Here is a 23,023-nt window from a genome sequence, read left to right on the forward strand (position 1 = left end):
TTTTAAGGTTTTATTTATTTGAGAGAGAGGAAGAGCATGGAGGAGAGAGCACAGTTGGGGGGGAGGGGCAGAAGGGAGAGGAAGAAGCAGACCCCCCCACACCCAACATGGGGCCCTATCACAGGATCCTGGGATCATGATCTGAGCCACCTAGACTCCCCACAAAGTAAAAGAATAATAATAATAAAATAGTAAAAACCTGTTTAGCTACCACTAAGTCTTAAGAAATAGGAAATTGCTTATACTTTTAAGGGTCTTTAAGTACTCCCCTCACCGATCATTTTATATTTTTTGACTATCTGAAATATTTTATGATAAAATCAAATTTGAAAGTATTACTAATCTGGGGCACCTGGGTGGCTCATTTGTTAAGCATCTGCCTTCAGCTCAGGTCATGATCCCTGGGTCCTGGGACTGAGCCCCGCATTGGGCTCCCTGCTTGGTGGGAAGCCTGCTTCTCCCTCTCCCGTTCCCCCTGCTTGTGTTCCCTCTCTCATTCTCTCTCTGTCTCTCTCTGTCAAATAAATAAATAAATAAATTTTTAAAGATTTTATTTATTTATTTGACAGAAAGAGATCACAAGTAGTCAAAGAGGCAGAGAGGTCGGGGGGGGGGGGAAGCAGGCTCCTTGCTGAGCAGAGAGCCTGTTGTGGGGCTTGATCCCAGGACCTTGAGATCATGACCTGAGCCAAAGGCAGATGCTCAACTGATGAGCCATCTGGGTGTTCTGAAGTTAATCATTTTTTCTAAAGAGTTAATTTTTTTAAGTAATTTTTACACCCAGTGTGGGACTTGAACCTACAACCCCGAGATCAAGAGTTGCACCCTGCACCCTCCTCCTCTGAGTCTTGGTTTCATTTCAGGTCATGATCTCAAGGTTGTGAGGTTGAGCCTTGAGTTGGGCTCTCTGCTGAGCATGGAATCTGCTTAAGGGTCTCTCCTGTCCCTACCCCCTACCCCTGCATGCTCTCACTCTTGCTAAATAAATAAATCTTTGGGGGAAAAAAAAAAGAGCTGTGCACTCTACTAACTGAGCCAGCCAGACACCCCATCATTGTTATTTTTTTATAATGACTTTAAAAAAATTTATTGGATTGAAAGGGAAGGTATTATGCTAAGCAAAATAAGTCAGTCAGAGGAAGACAATTGTCATTTGATGTCACTCATACATGGAATTTAAGAAATAAAACAGAGGAGCATAGGGGAAGGGAGGAAAAAATAAAACAAGATCAAGTCAGAGAAGGGGACAAACCATAAGAGATTCTTAATCGTGGGAAACAAACAGGGTTGCTGGAGGGGAGGGGTTGTTGGGAGATGGGGTAACTGGGTGATGGACATTAAGGAGGGCACGTGATGTAATGAGCACTGGATGTTACATAAGACTGATGAATCACTGAACTCTACCTCTGAAACTAATAATACTCTATATGTTTAATTAATTGAATTTAAATTTAAAAAGGGAAAAATTTATATTAAGTAATCTTTGCACCCAGCATGGGGCTCAATTTCATGACCCTGAGATCAGGAGTCACATGCTCCTCTGCCTAAGCCAGCCAGGTGCCCCTATTATGACTTTGAGGTCTAATTCACATACTGTAAAAATCACTCTTTTAAAGTACAAAACTTGGTGTTTTTGTTTTTGTTTTAGTAGATTCACAAAGTTGTGCAACTATCACTATATCTAATTCTAGACAGTTTTTATTAATAGGTAGTTTTTTAGACCAGGGAGTGTTGATTTAAGGAACAGCCAATTTTCTAAAAAATGTTTCATGTTTTGGCACCTGGATGGCTCAGTTGGTTGGGCTTTCAGCTCTTAATTTTGGCTTGGGTACTGATCTCCGGGGTTGTGGGCTTGAGGCCTGGGTCTGGCTCAGGAGCTGGGTGTGGAGGCTGGTTGGGATACTCTCTTCTCTGGCCCTCCCTCTCTTGAAAGAAAGAAAAGAAAAAGGTCTCATGTTTTAAGGTACTTATATCCTTTTTAGAATCTCAGCTTTACATTGAAAAGCATGAGATTTATCCCCATAGAATTTGTTGTCCATTTGAAAGCTCCAGTGAAAAATCCCTGCTTAGTGAAGTGTACAAGATTTGGTTCAATTTATATATTCTCTGTGACTATGTCCAAGAATTTGACACAATCTTGATCTGGTCCAGTTTCTTCCTGTCCTTTCAACCTGGATTTGTAGACAAGTTTTGTTTTCTTTTGCTTCTCTTGGAAAAAAAACTTATATGGCTTCACAGTTGAAACAATAGGGTTGTCATCTGAATCAGAACTGTCATTTCACACAATTCCAGTCAGTGATCTTTGTCTGAAAGTGCCACCAGGGAAATTACTGGAAGCTTATATGACCTCTTTCTTTCTCCTTTTTCTTTTTTTAAAGTTTATTTATTTATTCAAGCAATCTATATCCAGCATGGGGCTTGAACCCACGACCCTGAGATCAAGAGTTGCATGCTCCTCCAACTGAGCCAGGCAGGTGCCTGTGTATGTTCTTCCTTCTGTCAGCTTAAGAATTTGCCTTCAATATCTCAAAACCCTTGAACATTTCAAATAGTTCACTCTGTCCAGAGAGAAGATATATTAAGTGGAGGGGTGGGTGAGGGTGGTAAAGGAAGAGCAAAACGTACCTAAAGCCAGCTCTCTCCAGTTTTTGCACTAATAGATCGAAGTGGTGGCATGAATAATTCAGAATAGCTGTTTTATTCTAAACTCTTCTACGTGTTGCTTTGCAGACTGGAGACAAAGTACTGACCTGAATGGATCCTGGGGCTGACCTTATATAGCAACTTGCATGGTCTTAAGCAATTTCATGTGTAATAGGAAAGTAGGTATTTTTGACCTGGAAATATGTAATACTTAAATAAGAACACAATCTTTTTTTTTTTTTTTTTTTTTTACGAAAGAGAGAAAATGGCAGGGGGAGGGGCAGAGGGAGAGAATCTTCAAGCAGACTCCCCACTGAGCACAGAGCCCAAGGTGGGACTTGATTTTTGACCTGAGCCAAAACCAAGAGTTGGATCCTTAACTGACTAAGCCATCCAGGCACCCCCAATAACACAATGTTTTTTTTTTTTAGCTCAGCTATCTAGCTTTTCTGTTGTGCTCAGTTCTTTATATGTCCATACTGGCAATAGCCCGTATCAGACACTGACTACTGACCTCTGGTTAGCTACCCACCATTCTGGTCCAGTGTAAAATTGTGACTATTTTTACTTAAAAGACTTACTTTTTTTTCTATACCAGATGAGTTGAAGAAGTAGTGATTATGTTGACCAAGAAATGAGAGTATATTCAGGTGGCTTCATGTATAAAATCTGGCTTAGAATAATTAGGATACAGAGTTTTTGTTAGTACCAACTTAAAATCAGAACAGAATCTTCTCCATTTTAGATTTCCCTTGATATGAATCTTTCATATAATACCATACTTAAGATTGTTTGTATTGTGAAAAAAAGCGTGATTTGGGGGACAGAATTACCTGTGTATATTTTCAGTTACCTGGGTCAATGGGAGATGACAGTTCTATGACTAAACTTAAAATAGAAGAAAAAATTTAAATTGACATTGAAATATATTTTGATTTTTTTTTAAAGTTTATTTTTTTAGTAACCTCTGCACTCAATGTGGGGCTCAAAGTCACAACCCTGAGATCAAGATTCACATGACTTTTTCAGCTGAGCCAGCTGGCACCCCATCTTTTGATTTTTTTTTTTTTGAAAAGACTTCTTTATGCCAAATGATTTTTCTCAGTGTAATATTAAAGTGGATATTTTTTCTTACAGTACATATTGTGCAGTCTTTCGGAAGCCTTGGATGGTGTTGGGGTAAAAGCTGCTATTTTAAATTTCCAATATGTAGTTTATGAAATGGATGGTATATATTTGGATTACTGAAAGTTAGTTGTGTTAATATATTCCTGAAGGTTCAACATTAGACAAGTGCAGTGCAAGTCACCTTGCTTCTAGATCTCCCATTGCTGAATAAAAGCTTCTAGTTAGTTTTCTATTTTTCTAATACCCTTCTGCACCCGGGTGGCTCAGTTGGTTGAATAAGTCTGACCTCGGCTCAGATCATGATCTCAGTGTCTTGGGATCTAACCCCATGTGGGCTCTGTACTCAATGGGGTGTCTTCTTCTCCCTTTCCTTCTCACTTTGTCTCTCCCCCTGCTCATTCTCTCTCTTACACTCAAATAAATAAATAAAATCTTAGAAAAAAATAGCCTACTGGATTGGATTTGTATCTATATTCACAAATGAAAACCGGTTTGTCATTTTTCTCTGCTGATGCCTTTGACCATATCTTCATAGGTTTAGAAATACTGTTCTCTTTGTTGATAATTTTAAAATAGTCTTATTTTAATTTTCTCTTTGAGCCATGAGTTATTTAGAAAAGTATTTTGTTTCTCATATCATAGTGAGTTCTTGTTAATGATTTCTTGTTTAATTTTATTAGGATCAGAGAATATGGCTATAACATTTCTGGGTGTTTTTTTAGTAATTGTGACTTCATATTCCATCTTATGATTTAATTTTTTAAAGATTTTATTTATTTGACAGAGAGAGCAAGAGAGCACAAGCAGGGGAAGCAGCAGAGGGAGAGGGAAAAACAGGCTTACCACTGAGCAGGAAGCCCAATGTCAGGCTTGATTGATCCTTGGACACTGGGATCATGACCTGAGCTGAAGGCAGATGCTTAACCGACTGAGACACCCAGGTGCCCTGATTTCATTTTAATGACTTTTTGTAGATACTTTAAACAGAGTATTCTCTGTTGCATTCAGAGTTGTATATAGCTGTATTTTTTTTTTTTTAATTTTGTTATTTTTTTTTTTAAGTAGGCTCCACACCCCGTGTGGGGTATGAACTAATAACCCTGAGTTCAAGAGTTGGCCCTGCACTGCTTGAGCCAGCCAGGTGCCCCTGTATGTAGCTGTTAAATCTTGGCTTGTAAATTGTATTATCTATACGATCTGTATTTTTAATCTGTTGTTTTCTTGATCTTTTAAATTTCTGAGAGACATATGTTCAGATTCTCCTGTAATGACTGTGATTTCTGTAAATTTTCCTTGTATTTCTGGTTTATTTTGTACGTTTTTGACTTGTTGTTTGATATCTGGTTTATGGCATATCTTTGTGACTGTATCCTTTAATAGTAACATAACATTTATTAAATTTTTTTCATTAAATTATCCTCTTTGTTATTAAATATGCCATGCCAGCTGTCTTTTCATCTGCATGTGTCTGTGTGTAATAACTTCACACATCCCAGAGCACCTGGGTGGCTCATGAGGCTCCTGGCTGGCTCAGCCCTTTAAGCGTCTGGCTCTTGATTTCAGTTCTGGTCTTGGTTTCAGGGTCATGAGTTCAATCCCCGTGTTGGACTCCACTGTGGAATCTACTTAAAAAAAAAAAATAAATAAAAACCCACAAACTTTGACCATCCCTTTATTTTAAACATTTAGCTATAATACCTTTGAAAATATAGTAATATCAAATAGATTTATAAGTATTAGGAGTGATAAAAGTTACCATAAGTTAGTAGTTGTGTTCCCTGTGGTTATTTATATTTTGGCATGAATTTAAGTTATCCCTTCATTTATTTATTCAACAAATAATTTACTGAGAGCTTCCAGGAACTTTGGAGGAGAAGATAGGGAATGCTATGTTGGATAATATGAATAAGGAAGGCCTTCTTTGATAAGGTAGACATTTGAGCTGGGATCTAGTAAAGCTAATCTGGGGAAAGAACATTCCAAGTAGAGGGAACCTTAAGTCCAGAAACCCTAAGCAGGGGCACCTGGCTGGCTCAGTTGATAGAGCATATGACTCTTGATCTTGGGGTTGTGAGTTCAAGCCCCATGTTGGGCATAGAGCTTACTTAAGCAAACAAAAACCCTAAGGAAAGATTGAGGTGTATTTGAGGAATAAAAAGAAAACCCATGTGTCTGGATCTTAATTAAGGATGCTGAAGGAGGCAGGGCCCAATTCATGGAAGATCTTGTAGGACATGTTAAGGAGTGTGGTTTTATTCTTCAGTGTTACGGGAAGCCATGGGCAGATTTTGAGCAGGGGGATAACATGATTTGATAAATATCTTTGTAGTTCTTATGCAAATTGAAGTATAATTTACATTCAGTAAAATGTACAGGTTTTAGGTGTACAGTTGGATAAGTTTTCAAATAGCCTATGTGAAATGTACCTTTACAGTAAAAAATTTTCTCTCACCCCAGAAAGTTCCCTTATTCTTCTTCCCAGTCTGTTCTCATCACCAGCACCTGAACTACAGTTCTTTTTTCTTTTACCGTAGATTAATTTGTCTGTTCTAGAACTCCATATAAATGGAATAATTCATGTGTGTACTCTTGTGTCTGGCTTCCTTTGCTTACCAGGATGAGGTTTTGGTTTTTGTTACTGTTTGTTTTTTTTTTTTTAAAGATTTTATTTATTTATTTGACAGGCAGATCACAAGTAGGCAGAGAGGCAGACAGAGAGAGAGGAGGAAGCAGGCTCCCCGCTGAGCAGAGAGCCCGATGCGGGGCTCGATCCTAGGACACTGGGATCATGACCTGAGCCGAAGGCAGAGGCTTTAATCCACTGAGCCACCCAGGCGCCCCTTGTTACTGTTTTTTTTTTAAAACATATATTTATTTTAGGGAGGGAGAAAAAGAGAGCGCTGCATGTGCACGAGTTGGGAGAGGAGTACAGGAAGAGGGCCAGACCGACTCCATGCTGAACATAGACCTGGTCAGTTGTGGGGCTCAACGTGACCCCAAGATCACGACCTGAGCTGAAACCAAGAGTGGGGCTCTTAACTGGCTAAGCCACCCAGGTGCCCTTCTAATTGTATTTTTAATAACACAATTTCCTTTTAAAATTACTTTTTTCTTGATGTTTATTTCAAAGTATAGAACATTATGAGGTTTTGTTTTGCTTTTGGACTTTAACTTTTTTCAAGAACTCTGACTTGTGTTACTTGAATGGGTATGGTAGGGTAATTTTGCTTTCTTACATCGTATATAGGGTAAAATGTACTTTTTTTTTTTTTTAGATTTTATTTATTTTATTTGACAGATAGAGATCACAAGTAGGCAGAGGCAGGCAAAGAGAGAGAGAAGAGGAAGCAGGCTCCCTGCCGAGCAGACAGCTCAATGCGGGGCTTGATCCCAGGACCCTGGGATCATGACCTGAGCCGAAGGCAGAGGCTTTAACCCACTGGGCCACCCAGGCGCCCCTAAAATGTACTTTTTGAGTTTAAATTGACAATATTTACTTTTTCTTTCTTCTTTCTTTTCTTTTCTTTTAACGTGAGCTCTACACCCAGTATGGGGCTTGAATTGACAACCCTAGGATCATGAATCACATGCCTTACTGACTAAGCCAGCCAAGTGTTCCGACAATCAATCAATCTTTCTTTTTTTTTTTTTTAATCCAAAATGTGTTTGTGGGCATGGTTTCCCCCTCATCTTGATTCAGGATGCTTTTAGTGCTGCTTCTGTCTGAAGGAGCATCCTTCCGTAAGCCTTGTTTTTCTCCTGTAGGCTGGCAGAGGACGGTGGAGCAGCTAACACACAAAACTACTATTTGTGCATGGCTGAACTGGTGATTTCGTAGCATTCTGGGGACGCCACATAGTTGTGAAGTAGGAGTTGGGGCTCTGCAGCAGGTGCTTCTCGTGCTTCCTCTTCTCTTCCGGAGACCAGTGGAAGAGGTCCTTCATGAGGGGATGTTTTTACACATGGAGAGGTCATCACTATCAGAAAGCTGTTTACTTTTTATATATACATACAGATATATGTGTGTGTGTGTGTGTGTGTGTGTATACATACATACATACATATTTATTTGTTTTTATTGAATTTAAAAATTTTTTTATAAACATATAATGTATTTTTATCCCCAGGGTACAGGTCTGTGAATCGCCAGGTTTACACACTTCACAGCACTCACCATAGCACATACCTTCCTCAATGTCCATAACCCCACCCCCCCTCTCCCGGCCCCCTCCCCCAAGCAACCCTTAGTTTGTTTTGTGAGATTAAGAGTCACTTATGATTTGTCTCCCTCCCAATCCCATCTTGTTTCATTTATTCTTCTCCTACCCCCCAAACCCTCCACGTTGCATCTCCACTTCCTCATATCAGGGAGATCATATCATAGTTGTCTTTCTCTGATTGACTTATTTCACTAAGCATAATACCCTCTAGTTCCATCCACATTGTCGCAAATGGCAAAATTTCATTTCTTTTGATGGCTGCATAGTATTCCATTGTGTATATATACCACATCTTCTTTATCCATTCGTCTGTTGATGGACATCTAGGTTCTTTCCATAGTTTGGCTGTTGTGGACATTGCTGCTATAAACATTCGGGTGCACGTGCCCCTTCGGATCACTACGTTTGTATCTTTAGGGTAAATACCCAGTAGTGCAATTGCTGGGTCATAGGGTAGCTCTATTTTCAACTTTTTGAGGAACCTCCATGCTGTTTTCCAGAGTGGTTGCACCAGCTTGCATTGCCACCAACAGTGTAGGAGGGTTCCCCTTTCTCCGCATCCTCGCCAGCATCTGTCATTTCCTGACTTGTTAATTTTAGCCATTCTGACTGGTGTGAGGTGGTATCTCATTGTGGTTTTGATTTGTATTTCTCTGATGCCGAGTGATGTGGAGCACTTTTTCATGTGTCTGTAGGCCATCTGGATGTCTTCTTTGCAGAAATGTCTGTTCATGTCCTCTGCCCATTTCTTGATTGGATTATTTGTCCTTTGGGTGTTGAGTTTGCTAAGCTCTTTATAGATTTTGGATACTAGCCCTTTATCTGATATGTCATTTGCAAATATCTTCTCCCATTCTGTCAGTTGTCTTTTGGTTTTGTTCACTGTTTCCTTTGCTGTGCAAAAGCTTTTGATCTTGATGAAATCCCAATAGTTCATTTTTGCCCTTGCTTCCCTTGCCTTTGGCGATGTTCCTAGGAAGAAGTTGCTGTGGCTGAGGTCAAAGAGGTTGCTGTCTGTATTCTCCTCAAGGATTTTGATGGATTCTTTTCTCACATTGAGGTCCTTCATCCATTTTGAGTCTATTTTCGTGTGTGGTGTAAGGAAATGGTCCAATTTCATTTTTCTGCATGTGGCTGTCCAATTTCCCAACACCATTTGTTGAACAGACTGTCTTTTTTCCATTGGACATTCTTCCTGCTTTATTGAAGATTAGTTGACCATAGAGTTGAAGGTCTATTTCTGGGCTCTCTGTTCTGTTCCATTGATCTATTTGTCTGTTTTTGTGCCAGTACCATACTGTCTTGATGATGACAGCTTTGTAATAGAGCTTGAAGTCCGGAATTGTGATGCCACCAACTTTGGCTTTCTTTTTCAATATTCCTTTGGCTATTCGAGGTCTTTTCTGGTTCCATATAAATTTTAGGATTATTTGTTCCATTTCTTTGAAAAAAAATGGATGGGATTTTGATAGGGATTGCATTAAATGTGTAGATTGCTTTAGGTAGCATAGACATTTTCACAATATTTATTCTTCCAATCCAGGAGCATGGAACATTTTTCCATTTCCTTGTGTCTTCCTGAATTTCTTTCATGAGTACTTTATAGTTTTCTGTGTATAGATTCTTAGTCTCTTTGGTTAGGTTTATTCCTAGATATCTTATGGTTTTGGGTGCAACTGTAAGTGGGATTGACTCCTTAATTTCTCTTTCTTCTGTCTTGTTGGTGGTGTAGAGAAATGCAACTGATTTCTGTGCATTGATTTTATATCCTGACACTTTACTGAATTCCTGTACAAGTTCTAGCAGTTTTGTAGTGGAGCCTTTTGAGTTTTTCACATACAGTATCATATCATCTGCAAAAAGTGATACTTTGACTTCTTCTTTGCCGATTTGGATGCCTTTAATTTCTTTTTGTTGTCTGATTGCTGAGGTTAGGACTTCTAGTACTATGTTGAATAGCAGTGGTGATAATGGACATCCCTGCCGTGTTCCTGACCTTAGCAGAAAAGCTTTCAGTTTTTCTCCATTGAGAATTATATTTGCGGTGGGTTTTTCATAGATGGCTTTGATGATATTGAGGTATGTACCCTCTATGCCTACACTTTGAAGAGTTTTGATCAGGAAGGGATGCTGTACTTTGTCAAATGCTTTTTCAGCATCTATTGAGAGTATCATATGGTTCTTGTTCTTTCTTTTATTAATGTATTGTATCACATTGATTGATTTGCAGATGTTGAACCAACGTTGCAGCCCTGGAATAAATCCCACTTGGTCATGGTGAATAACCTTTTTAATGTACTGTTGGATCCTACTGGCTAGTATTTTGGTGAGAATTTTTGTATCTGATCAAGGATATTGGTCTGTAGTTCTCTTTTTTGATGGGATCCTTGTCTGGTTTGGGGATCAAGGTGATGCTGGCCTCATAAAATTAGTTTGGAAGTTTTCCTTCCATTTCTATTTTTTGGAACAGTTTCAGGAGAATAGGTATTAATTCTTCTTTAAATGTTTGGTAGAATTCCCTAGGAAGTCGTCTGGCCCTGGGCTTTTGTTTGTTTGGAGATTTTTTTTTTTTTTCAAAGATTTTATTTATTTACTTGACAGAGAGAGAGATCACAAGCAGGCAGAGAGGCAGGCAGAGAGAGAGGAGGAAGCAGGCTCCCCGCTGAGCAGAGAGCCTGACGTGGGGCTCGATCCCAGGACCCCAAGATCATGACCCGAGCCGAAGGCGGCGGCTTAACCCACTGAGCCACCCAGGCGCCCCTGTTTGGAGATTTTTGATGACTCTTTTAATCTCCTTACTGGTTATAGGTCTGTTCAGGTTTTCTGTTTCTTCCTGGTTCAGTTGTGGTAGTTTATATGTCTCCCGGAATGCATTCATTTCTTCCAGATTGTCAAATTTGTTGCCATAGAGTTGTTCATAATATGTTCTTACAGTTGTTTGTATTTCTTTGGTGTTGGTTGTGATCTCTCCTCTTTCATTCATGATTTTATTTATTTGGGTTCTTTCTCTTTTCTTTTTGATAAGTCTGGCCAGGGGTTTATCAGTCTTATTAATTCTTTCAAAGAACCAGCTCCTAGTTTAGTTGATTCATTCTATTGTTTTTTTGGTTTCTATTTCATTGATTTCTGCTCTGATCTTTATGATTTCTCTTCTCCTGCTGGGTTTAGGCTTTCTTTGTTGGTCTTTCTCCAGCTCCTTTAGGTGTGGGGTTAGGTTGTGTATTTGAGACCTTTCTTGTTTCTTGAGAAAGGCTTGTACCGCTGTATATTTTCCTCTCAGGATCGCCTTTGCTGTGTCCCACAGATTTTGAACCGTTGTGTTTTCATTATCATTTGTTTCCATTAATTTTTTCAGTTCTTCTTAATTTCTTGGTTGACCCATTCATTCTTTAGAAGGATGCTGTTTAGTCTCCTTGTTTTTGGGTTCTTTCCAAATTTCCTCTTATGATTGAGTTCTAGCTTCAGAGCATTGTGGTCTGAAAATATGCAGGTAATGATCCCAATCTTTTGATACCTGTTGAGACCTGATTTGTGACCCAGGATGTGATCTATTCTGGAGAATGTTCCATGTGCACTAGAGAAGAATGTGTATTCTGTTGCTTTGGGATGAAATGTTCTGAATATATCTGTGATATCCATCTGGTCCATTGTGTCATTTAAGGCCTTTATTTCCTTGTTGATCTTTTGCTTGGATGATCTGTCCATTTCAGTGAGGGGAGTGTTAAAGTCCCCTACTATTATTGTATTATTGTCGATGTGTTTCTTTGATTTTGTTATTAATTGGTTTATATAGTTGGCTGCTCCCATGTTAGGGGCATAGATATTTAAAATTGTTAGATCTTCTTGTTGGACCGATCCTTTGAGTATGATATAGTGTCCTTCCTCATCTCTTGTTATAGTCTTTGGCTTAAAATCTAATTGATTTGATATAAGGATTGCCACCCCAGCCTTCTTCTGATGTCCATTAGCATGGTAAATTCTTTTCCACCCCCTCACTTTAAATCTGGAGGTGTCTTCGGGTCTAAAATGAGTTTCTTGTAGGCAGCATATTGATGGGTTTTGGTTTTTTATCCATTCTGATACCCTGTGTCTTTTGATTGGGGCATTTAGCCCATTAACATTTAGGGTAACTATTGAGAGATATGAGTTTAGTGCCATTGTATTGCCTGTAAGGTGACTGTTAACTGTTTATTGTCTGTTCCTTTCTGATCTACTACTTTTAGGGTCTCTCTTTGCTTGGAGGACCCCTTTCAATATTTCCTGTAGAGCTGGTTTGGTGTTTGCAAATTCTTTCAGTTTTTGTTTGTCCTGGAAGCTTTTAATCTCTCCTTCGATTTTCAATGATAGCCTAGCTGGATATAGTATTCTTGGCTGCATGTTTTTCTCATTTAGTGCTCTGAATATATCATGCCAGCTCTTTCTAGCCTGCCAGGTCTCTGTGGATAAGTCTGCTGCCAGTCTAATATTTTTACCATTGTATGTTACAGACTTCTTTTCCTGGGCTGCTTTCAGGATTTTCTCTTTGTCGCTAAGACTTACTATTAGGTGACGGGGTGTGGACCTATTCTTATTGATTTTGAGGGGGGTTCTCTGCACCTCCTGGTTTTTGATGCTTGTTCCCTTTGCCATATTAGCGAAATTCTCTACAATAATTCTCTCCAATATACCTTCTGCTCTCCTCTCTCTTCTTCTTCTGGAATCCCAATTATGCTAATGTTGTTTCGTCTTATGGTGTCACTTATCTCTCGATTCTCCCCTCATGGTCCAGTATTTGTTTGTCTCGCTTTTGCTCAGCTTCTTTATTCTCTGTCATTTAGTCTTCTATATCACTAATTCTTTCTTCTGCCTCATTTATCCTAGCAGTAAGAGCCTCCATTTTTTATTGCACCTCATTAATAGGTTTTTGATTTCAACTTGGTTAGATTTTAGTTCTCTTATTTCTCCAGAAAGGGCTTTTATCTCTCCAGGGAGGGTTTCTCTAATATCTTCCATGCCTTTTTCGAGCCCCGCTAGAACCTTGAGAATCGTCATTCTGAACTCTAGATCTGACATATTACCAATGTCCGTATTGATTAGGTCCCTAGGCTTTGGTATTGCCTCTTGTTCTTTTTTTTTTTTTGTGGTGAGTTTTTCTGCCTTGTCTATTTGTCCAGATAAGAATATATGAAGGAGCAAATAAAATACTAAAAGGGTGGCAAAGACCCCAGGAAAATGTGCTTTAGCCAAATCAGAAGAGACCCCAAATCATGGTGGGGAGAAAGGGGATAAAAAGAAGTTCAGAAAAAATAATAAAAAAAAAAAAGAAAAAAGAATACAAATTTTAAAAAATATAAAAAAGAAAAAAATATATATATTAGACTGGTGACTAGAACAGGGTCATCCACTTAATTTTGGGAGTATTTTGGTCTCTTAGAAGAAACTACCTCCCAAAATTTTAAAGAATGAAAAACACATATAAGGGTAAACACAATGAAGGGATGGAATATGCCTATAAAGATGAAAAAAAATTTTTTTTAATTTCTAAAAAAGGAGTTGATAAAGTAAGTTGGTTGGGAGAATACAGAAAAAGAAAGTGGAGAGATTTTGCTCAAGCTGGAGAGTAGAACAGGCCCGGAGCTAGATTTAGGGCGTATTTTGATCTATTAGAAGAAGTTGTACTCCAGAGTTTTTAGAAGAAAAAACCCTGTGTGTATACAAAAAATGAAGTTAGATACAATGAAGGATAAAATATGACTCTAATAATGAAGGTTCAAAAAAGATTATTATTATTATTTTTTTTAATGAAAGGTCTTGTTAAGATAAACTAGTTAAAAAACGTTAAAAGAGGAAAGGGTAAAAGTTAAAATTTAGAATAAGAAAATAAATAAAATTTAAAAAAAATTAAATTAACTGTAAGACTAAGGAATCATGGGGAGAAAGCCATGAATTCCATGCTTTGCTTTCTCCTCCTCTGGAATTCTGCTGTTCTCCTTGGTATGTGAACTTGGTCTTGGCTGGATTTCTTGTTGATCTTCTGGGGGAGGGGCCTGTTTTAGTGATTTTCAAGTGTCTTTGCCCCAGGCGGAATTGCAGCGCCCTTCCAGGGGCTGGGCTAAGTAATCCATTCGGGTTCGCTTTCGGGAGCTTTTGTTCCCTGAGCGCTTTCCGTAGACTTCCGGAGGACAAGAATGAAGATGGCAGCCTCCCGGTCTCCGGCCTGGAGGAGCCGAGAGCTTGGGGCCCCACTCCTCACTGCGCCCTCAGAGAAAAGTGCCCAGTCACTCCCGTCTCCCTGGCCTCTGGCTACGCTTCAAGCTCACCCAGCCTGCAACCGGTTCAAGGTAAACCTGAGCTGAGAGCTCACTCCTCGGCTCTGTCTCTGTAGCCGGCTTCCCCGCTCTAATACCTGCAAGCTCTGTGACACTCAGACACCCCCGATCCTTCTGTGACCCCGTGGGACCTGGGGCCACGCTGATCCCGCGTGGGCTTCACCCCAGTTTAGCCTCTGGAGCGATGTCCCTCAATGCAGCAGAACTTTTAAAAGTCCTGATTTTGTGCTCTGTTGCTCCACCACTTGCTGGGAGCCGGCCTCTCCCCCCATGGTCTATCTTCCCGTTGCTTTGGATTCACCTCTCCACCGGTCCTACCTTTCAGAAAGTGGTCGATTTTTTGTTTCTAGAATTGTTGCTGTTCTTCTCTTCGGTCTCCTGAGTTGGGTTTGTAGGTGTTCGCAATGGATTGATAAGCTATCTAGCTGATCTCCTGCTACCTGATGTAGTCTCAGCCTGCTACTTCTCCGCCATTTTGACTCCCCTATTTATTTATAAGTAACCTCCATGCCCAGTGTGGGGCTTGAACTCACAACTCCAAGATCAAGAGTTACACACTCCACTGACTTTACCAGCCAGGTGCCCCAAGCCGTTAATTTTTTATAATGAGCTGGTTTAAATGACATAAATATTTTATTTTTTTAAATTATTGTTTTAAGATTTTATTTTATTTGAGAGAGAGAGAGCGAGCATGAGAGGGGAGGAGGTCAGAGTGAGAAGCAGACTCCCCACTTAGCTGGGAGCCCAGTCTGTCCTGGGACTCTGGGATCATGACCTGAGCTGACGGCAGTCGCTTAACCAGCCGAGCCACCCAGGCGCCCAGTGACCTAAGTATTTTAAATTAGAGGAATCAGCACTACTTACATTTTTGAATGTGGATGTGGTCCCATGATATGGAGAAAATCCTTTCTCACAGACTAATTATAAACAGTGACAGACTTTTTTCTTTAAGCAATTCACATTTACCATCTCTGTACTCTTGTTTCATTTGATTCAAAACCTAAAGAGGATTAATAGGACATTTTGTTTCAAAGTTGAATCTGACAATATCTAGCAACTGTTCCTATTTCCTTTTCATAAATCTCAAAGTCAGACAAGAATCTGAAACTTAACATGACCATGGGTCATTTGTTACACATTCCATTCTCTCACTCATTCCATCGTGATGAGAGCACGCCCCAGCAGTTGTTCCTAGCCTTAGCTGGTGGATACTTGAATGTGGCATGTGTATACTTTAGTATTGTTCTTGCTAGACAGAAGCAGACCTGAGTTATTAAAAAGTGACAGTATAGTCCTAAATCTTTTTTTTTTTTTAAGATTTTATTTATGTATTTGACAGAGATCATAAGTAGGCAGAGAGGCAGGCAAAGAGAGGGGGAAGCAGGCTCCCTGCTGAGCAGAGAGCCCAATGCAGGGCTTGATCCAAGGACCCTGGGATCATGACCTGAACTGAAGGCAGAGGCTTTAACCCACTGGGCCACCCAGGCACCCCAGTCTAAATCTTTCTAAACATGTTTATCAGAAGCTCAAATCTATGCCCAGAGAAGACAGGAAAAGCTTTATTACAAGGGCTGAATGAATTACGAATGACCTTGGCAGTACAAATTAACTCATTGGTGGTTTCTTCCTTATCTACCCCAACCCTCCACAACCAAACTCTTCTCATTTTTCCCTTCTGTTTCCTTACTTTTAGAGCAAAAAGAGCAAAAGAGAGTTTTTGCTCTATCCCTTAAATGAGGGTGAAATAAAATACTCTTTTCTTCAAAGATCCCCAGCCTTCCTGGAGAGGAGCTACTCTTACTCTAGGGAAGTAGGAGGAGAATATTCAGATAACGAGGCCCATGGAATGGGTGAGTGAAGGTGATGTTGAACTCACTCATCTTTACAGATAATCTCATAAAACTCTGGAAAGCTGTAGGAGACAGGGCGTCACCAAGAAATGGTGTTGCACAGAAACAGGTTTGAAGACCAGCTAGGATGTGTCTATATCTGTTTCTAGGTTTATCAGAGAATAGGATATATGTTTTTTTCCATCTTCATTAGAGTAGAATGAGGTTTGTTGTTTTTTTTTTTAAAAGAATGTATTCTTTATCTAATGGCCCAAGATTTTTTCATGTTGTCTAAAACTAGTTGCAGACCAAATAGAGAAGGCAAGAACTTACTCTCATTTAAAAAAAAAAAAAATTATTTTTTATCTTATTTTTAGTAAGCGCTGCACCCAATGTGGGGCATAAATCATGACCCGAGGTCAAGAGTTGCATGCTCTACCAACTGAACCAGCCAGGTGTCCCATTATGCTCACTTTTTATAAGCTTTAGAAACAGCAAATAACAGTTGGATTCAGGGCCTTTACAAAAGTAAAGACTCATTTATATTCTAAATTATAGCAGGTGTGTAATGATGGTGAAGAAACATTAAATGGCTTAATTCTGGATGTTTATAAGTGCTGGAGTTTTTAGAACATTTTGAGCTTATTACACAAAGTAGCAGTAACGGGAGAAAATGATCTCTTAGATCTAGGACTTAAATATATTTCATTACATAATGGGTTCCTCTCCCAGCTAAATCATGTGAGCCTATCTCTGGGATGGGTAATAGAACTGGACTAAGCCAAGAAACTTTTCAAGTGTTAGTTCTTTTATAACTTTCAATAAAAAATATTTTTGAGTTAACATTTTTAAATTAATTTTATTTTAAAAATTTAATCACCTCAGTAAATACATATTGTATATTTTTGCCTTTTGGTTAAGTAAATAACCATTAGTGATAGAACAGAGGTTTGGAAATCAGGGAGCTCTTCTTGTCTTTTCTGTGTTGTAGATTAATGCTCTAAGGGACAACTCATAACTACCCTGAGGCTGTCTTCTTATCTGTATACTATATCGGTAGGCCCTCGATGCCCAGTAAGGGAGTCACTAGCCACAGGTGGTTATTGAGCCTTTGAAGTGTGGCTGGTCCAAATTGAGATGTGCTCTAACTGTAAAATACACACTGGATTTTAAAGACTTAGCACAGAGATAAGAATGTAAAATATTTTATTGCTAATTGTTTATATTGACTACATTGTTGGAATGATAATATTTTGGGTACACTGGTTAAGTAAAAATACAATTAAAATTAATTTCATCCATTTCTTTTTCCTTTTTTTTTTTTTTTTTAAAGTAATCTGTACACTCAGTGTGGAGCTCAGTCTCATGACCCTGAGATCAAGAGTTGCATGCTCTACTGACTGAGCCAGCCAGGTGCCCCTTTTATTCCTTTTTTTAATGTGGCTGCTAGAGAATTTTAAATTCCATACATGGCTGGGGCGCCTGAGTGGTTCTGTGGGTTAAAGCCTCTGCCTTTGGCTCAGGTCATGATCCCGGGGTCCTGGGATTGAGCCCCGCATCAGGCTTTCTGCTCAGCGGGGAGCCTGCTCCCCCCCCAACCCCCCTGTCCCCGCCTACTTGTGATCTCTGTCAAATAAATAAATAAAATCTTAAAAAAATAAATTCCATACATGGCTCACATTATATGACTTTTGGACAGTGCTGATTTGGACAGCATTTCCTAAGCTAACTCATGAAATATTACTAAGTGCTCAATGTAACACAGTTTGGAAGAGGAACAGTGTCCAGTAGAACTTTTTGCAATGATATAAGTGTTCTGTATCTGCTAGCCGCTGATAGCTGTTGAGCACTTGAAATGTGTTTAGTTCTGAAATTAAAAAATTGAAATCTGGGATGCCTGGGTGGCTCAGTCAGTTAAGCTTCTGCCTTTGGCTCAGGTCATGATCCCAAGGTCCTGGAATCAAGTGCCACATCAGGCTTTCTGCTTGGTGGGGAGTCTGCTTCTCCATCTGCCTCTCCCCCTCTTCTTGTTCTCTTGTTTTATTTTTTTTTATTTTTTTTTTTAAGATTTTATTTATTTATTTGAAAGATAGCATGAGCGAGGAGAAGGTCAGAGAGAGAAGCAGACTCCCCGTGGAGCCGGGAGTCCGATGCGGGACTCGATCCTGGGACTCCAGGATCATGACCTGAGCCGAAGGCAGTTGTCCAACCAACTGAGCCACCCAGGCGTCCCTGTTCTCTTGTTTTAAAAGAAAAAAAGAAAAATTGAAATGTGGAAGAAAGGAACTGAATTTTGAATTAACTTTATTTTTTTATTTTTTTTTTAATTTTTAACTAACTTTAAATAACCACATATGAGTAGTTGCTAATATATGGGTACTGTACTGATCTAGAAGATTTATGGGATTGTTTTATTTGAAGACCTGTACACGTAGGACTTACTATTTTGCAAACTTGCTAATATGTCTATGATTTGGGTTTATTATGAGTAATGAAAAGTGATCAGTAACAATAATATTTATTGAGTACCTGTTATGTAGCAGGCACTGTGTAAGGATCAGAAAGAGGACTTGTATGATAAATTATTTATTAAGAGCTTAACTATATGTATTGCTCCTGTTTTGTATTATGAATTCCAAGGTGCTATTTGGACTTTACCATGTTTTCATCAAAGTCTGGTTTCTTTCCTTAATTTATGAATGCCCTTCTGTGAAAGCCTGGCTCCTTTTGAAAAGTCTGAGCAATGTGCTACCTTATTATAGGATTTTCTCTTGAAAGGGAAACCTACATATTCTGACAGATGATGATGGTTTTTGTTTTTAGTTAACTTAAAAAAATTTACGTATTTATCAGAGAGTATGTGCATGCAGCGGGTGGGGGATGAATGATAGATGGAGAGGGAGAGAAAATCTCTAGCTGACTCTCTGTTGTGGGGGGAGCCCGACGCTTGGCTCAGTCTCACGACCCTGAGATCATAACCTGCGTCAACATCAAGTGTTGGACACTTAACCAACTGAGCCACCCAGGCACCCCTGTTTTTAGTAAACTTTTGAAGTTAGTTATGCTTTTGACTTTAACAGGGATATATATATGTCTTTATAGAGACTTAAGAGTTCAGTATTATGTAGTATTTATTCTCTTCATTTATGTGTACACATACAGTTATAAGTACTAGCATCAAGCAGTGTTTATTTATTCATTTATTACTACTTCACAGTGAAGAACGAATGTCATCATGTCTGGACTCAAGCGAACAATCAAAGAAACCGATCCAGATTATGAGGACGTGTCTGTGGCCCTTCCAAATAAGCGTCATAAAGCAATTGAGAATTCAGGTACGAATGCACCTGCTTTGAGAAATTATTTCTTTGTTGAGATGTGCTTCCTTATAAGATTTATAGGGATTAAGACAAAATGCATTTCCACTGTTTTGTATAATCTGAAGAGGGATTAGTTAAATGCTCTGTTAATAGCAATCCACCGTGTGTACCAACGAAGACCAGAAGACAATCACATAGACAGTGAAAGTGTCAATAGTGAGACTGGCTGAAAGTTTTAGCTATCATGGTGTGTTGGGCATAACCATAAAGTCTTACAATATGCAGTATGGGTAGATGATAATGGGTGGTACATGGATTAAGGTTTTTTATTGCAGTAGTGCCATATTATTTTAATGTCTGTTGGAGATACATGGTCTCATCAAACTCATAGTTTCATGACTACTGTTGCTTAGGATAAGGCTAAAATTATTTAAATATATTATTTAATTATGTGAATTAGATGTTTCATATGATTCTCAGATGTAGTGTAGGTAACTTAAAGGTGGTGGTATATGAAGGACCTAAATTTGGAAGTTTCTGATCTAGTTTAACCCTTGCACTTAGCTGCTAGTAGTTTAGGCTCAGAGACGTGAAATTACTTGCCCAAGATCATATGATTAGTTGAAGAGCAAATTATCAACTATGTGTCTGTAGCTACCCAGAATATATATATATATATATATATATTTTTTTTTTTTAGAGAGAGAGAGAGAGAAGCAGGCTCCCTGTTGAGCAGAGAGCCCGATGCGGGACTTGATCCCAGGACCCCGAGACCATGACCTGAGCCCAAGGCAGCGGCTTAACCCACTGAGCCACCCAGGCGCCCCTGTATTTTTTTTTTTTTTTAAGATTTTATTTATTTATTTATTTATTTGACAGAGACCACAAGTAGGCAGAGAGGCAGGCAGAGAGAGAGGGGGAAGCAGGCTCCCTGCTGAGCAGAGAGCCTGACGCGGGGCTCGAACCCAGGACCTGGGATCATGACCTGAGCCGAAGGCAGCGGCTTAACCCACTGAGCCACCCAGGTGCCCCCCCCCCCTTTTTTTAAAGATACCCAGAATATTTTAAGGTATCTCAGGAGAAGGTGCTGAATTTGGGTTTTTTAAACAAATTATTGCTGAAATTCACTGCTGTTTATTCAAATAATAAATCTATGTAAATTGACACCGCTGGGTACAGAAGGCATCCAAGTCATAGTGTTATAGCTCCACAAAGATTAGTGCCCCAGGTGTTGAAGTAGTGAAAGAAAATTTGTGTCTCCAAGTGCAGTCAAGTCCTATGTACCTCCCAAAAGTCTTTGTGGACCAAAAATTATCAAATTGAATTCCAATAATGAAAACAATTCACTGCAACCTTTCTCCTCATTCAGTTATTTTATTTATAAGGAAATTATTTCCTTTCAGTAATAAGCCAAAGACTGTGACACTTAGATCCATTACTCAAATGCATCAGATGGCATGACTTTTTTAATAAAAATAAGAAGGAAAACTGATTGTTTTAGTGAACATAATAATTTCACTTTAAAAATAAAGTGTAATTTCCCAGGTACTTAGCCTAAGCAGGGATAGTTTTTCCTACTGAGGGATAATTTGCTATTCTTCCTCTTGGTGACCATTCTGTGCCTAATCCCAAACCGTATTTTTATTTTTCAGAATTTTGCTTCTGAATACTTCCTTTTGCTTATATTGTTTTGTTTTTATTTATTCCATGAAAGACGTAATTTAGAAGAGTTTCTCTCTAAGGAGCTTATGATAAAACAGCCTTCAGTGATTAAGGTCTCTGACTTCAGCCTCTTTTCCCTAAGAGTATCTGCTGGTTTGTACACACAAGGATATATATATATAAGGATATATATAGTGATACTAGAAAATACTCTTTCACAATGACAAAAAGCAGTCATTTTCCTCCATGCAGACTATCCATAAGAATGCTCACTTATACCACTTATACCATTATTGGTTTGTAGTTGCCAGTTTAATGACATATTTTACAGGGAGAAAATTACATGGGTCATCAGAGGGTCCAAATTTTCTCTGTAATTTTTCATACACTCCAAAGCATGCATGAACATCATTTTTTTTTTCGTATTGTAGACATAGGCTCACTTTGTATAATTCCCAGGTTTTTTTTTTTTTCTTTTTTAAGGATTTTATTTTTAAGTAATCTCTACACCCAGTGTGGGACTTGAACTTAGAACCCCAACATCAAGAGTCTCTTGCTGTACTGACTGAGCCAGCCAAATGCCCCCAAATTCCAGGGTTTTCAAGCAGTTCTTTGGCTCTTTTTTCCTCTTGTATCTGGATATTTTAAACTCTGAGTTGCATATTACTTTGAGTAGTCATCATCTGAATTCTGTGACCTCTAGAGGCATTTTTTTAATCCTCCTTTTTTTAATTTCAAGTTTTTTTTTAAAAGATTTGTTTGTTTGATAGGGAGAGAGAGCGTGCATGGGGGAGAGGCAGGGAGAGAGGGGAGAATCTCTAGCAGACACCATGACTTCAGGCTCTATCTCATGATGCTAAGATCATGATCTGAGCTAAAACTAAGAGTCACTTACCTGACTGTGCCACTCAGGTGACCCCTTGAATTTTTATTTAAATTCTAGTTATCATATAGTACGTTATTGCTTTCAAGAGTAGAGGCTTGTGGGGGTACCTGGGTAGCTCAGTTGGTTAAGCGTCTGCCTTCGGGCTCAGATTGTGAGCCCAGGGTCCTGGGATCAAGCCCTGCATCGGGTTCCCTGCTCAGCAGGGAGCTTGCCTCTTCCTCTCCTCCCTGCTTGTGCTCTCTCTCACTTTATTTTCTGTCCCTCTCTCAAATAAATAATAAATAAAATCTTAAAAAAAAAGAGAGAGAGGGAGAGAGAGGCTTTTTTTTTTTTTTTTTGAGAGAGAGAGATTGAGGGGCGGGGTGCAGAGAGAGAGAATCCCAAGCAGGCTCTACACCCAGGACAGAGCCTGTCGTGGGGCTTGATCTCATGACCCTGAAATCATGACTTGGGTGGAAATCAAGAGTTGGACACTTTGGCGCGCCTGGGTGGCTCGTGGGCTAAACCTCTGCCTTTGGCTCAGGTCATGATCTCAGGGTCCTTTGATTGAGCCCCGCATGGGGCTCTCTGCACAGCGGGGAGCCTGCCCCCCCCACCCCGCCCCAGCCTGCCTCTTTGCCTACTTGTGATCTCTCTCTGTCGAATAAATAAATAAAGTCTTAAAAAAAAAAAAAAGAGCTGGACACTTAACTGACTGAGACACCAGGTGCCCCAGAGGCATTTTTTTACTTTTGAGTTCTTTCTTTGCTCGTTCTTTTAGGTAGTTGTGATCAGGAACTGCTGAATTGCTTGCTAGATCCTTCTCTATAGAAGGAAGTTCCCTGCCTTCTTTATGAGCTGCTCTTATGTCACAGACTATACCTCCCCTCTAGCTACCTCTTTATTTTCTTTGTCTTTGGGACTGTGGTTTTTCACAGGTCACCAAATATTTCTGTCAGAATCTTAATGGATTTCTTTTTGTTGTTCAGTAATTTTTATTTTGGTAAAATTGCAAGGAATACTTTTATGTCTTTTATCCAGATTAATC

At 39.3% G+C, this 23,023-nt stretch overlaps 1 protein-coding gene across 2 annotated transcripts in view; it reads left to right on the plus strand.

The window, feature by feature from the left end:
* The window catches only part of YEATS2 (YEATS domain containing 2), a 123,887-nt gene that overhangs the window by 12,135 nt on the left and 88,729 nt on the right, over positions 1 to 23,023 (plus strand). For both annotated transcript variants that reach the window (XM_047731653.1, XM_047731659.1), the window contains exon 2: positions 19,346 to 19,463. In XM_047731653.1, the coding sequence (XP_047587609.1) occupies positions 19,364 to 19,463 (100 nt within the window). In that variant the 5' untranslated portion in view covers positions 19,346 to 19,363. The remainder of the gene's footprint in view (positions 1 to 19,345; positions 19,464 to 23,023) is intronic.

This window comes from Lutra lutra, chromosome 1 (assembly GCF_902655055.1).
Source record: "Lutra lutra chromosome 1, mLutLut1.2, whole genome shotgun sequence".
Classification (NCBI taxonomy): Eukaryota; Metazoa; Chordata; class Mammalia; order Carnivora; family Mustelidae; genus Lutra; species Lutra lutra.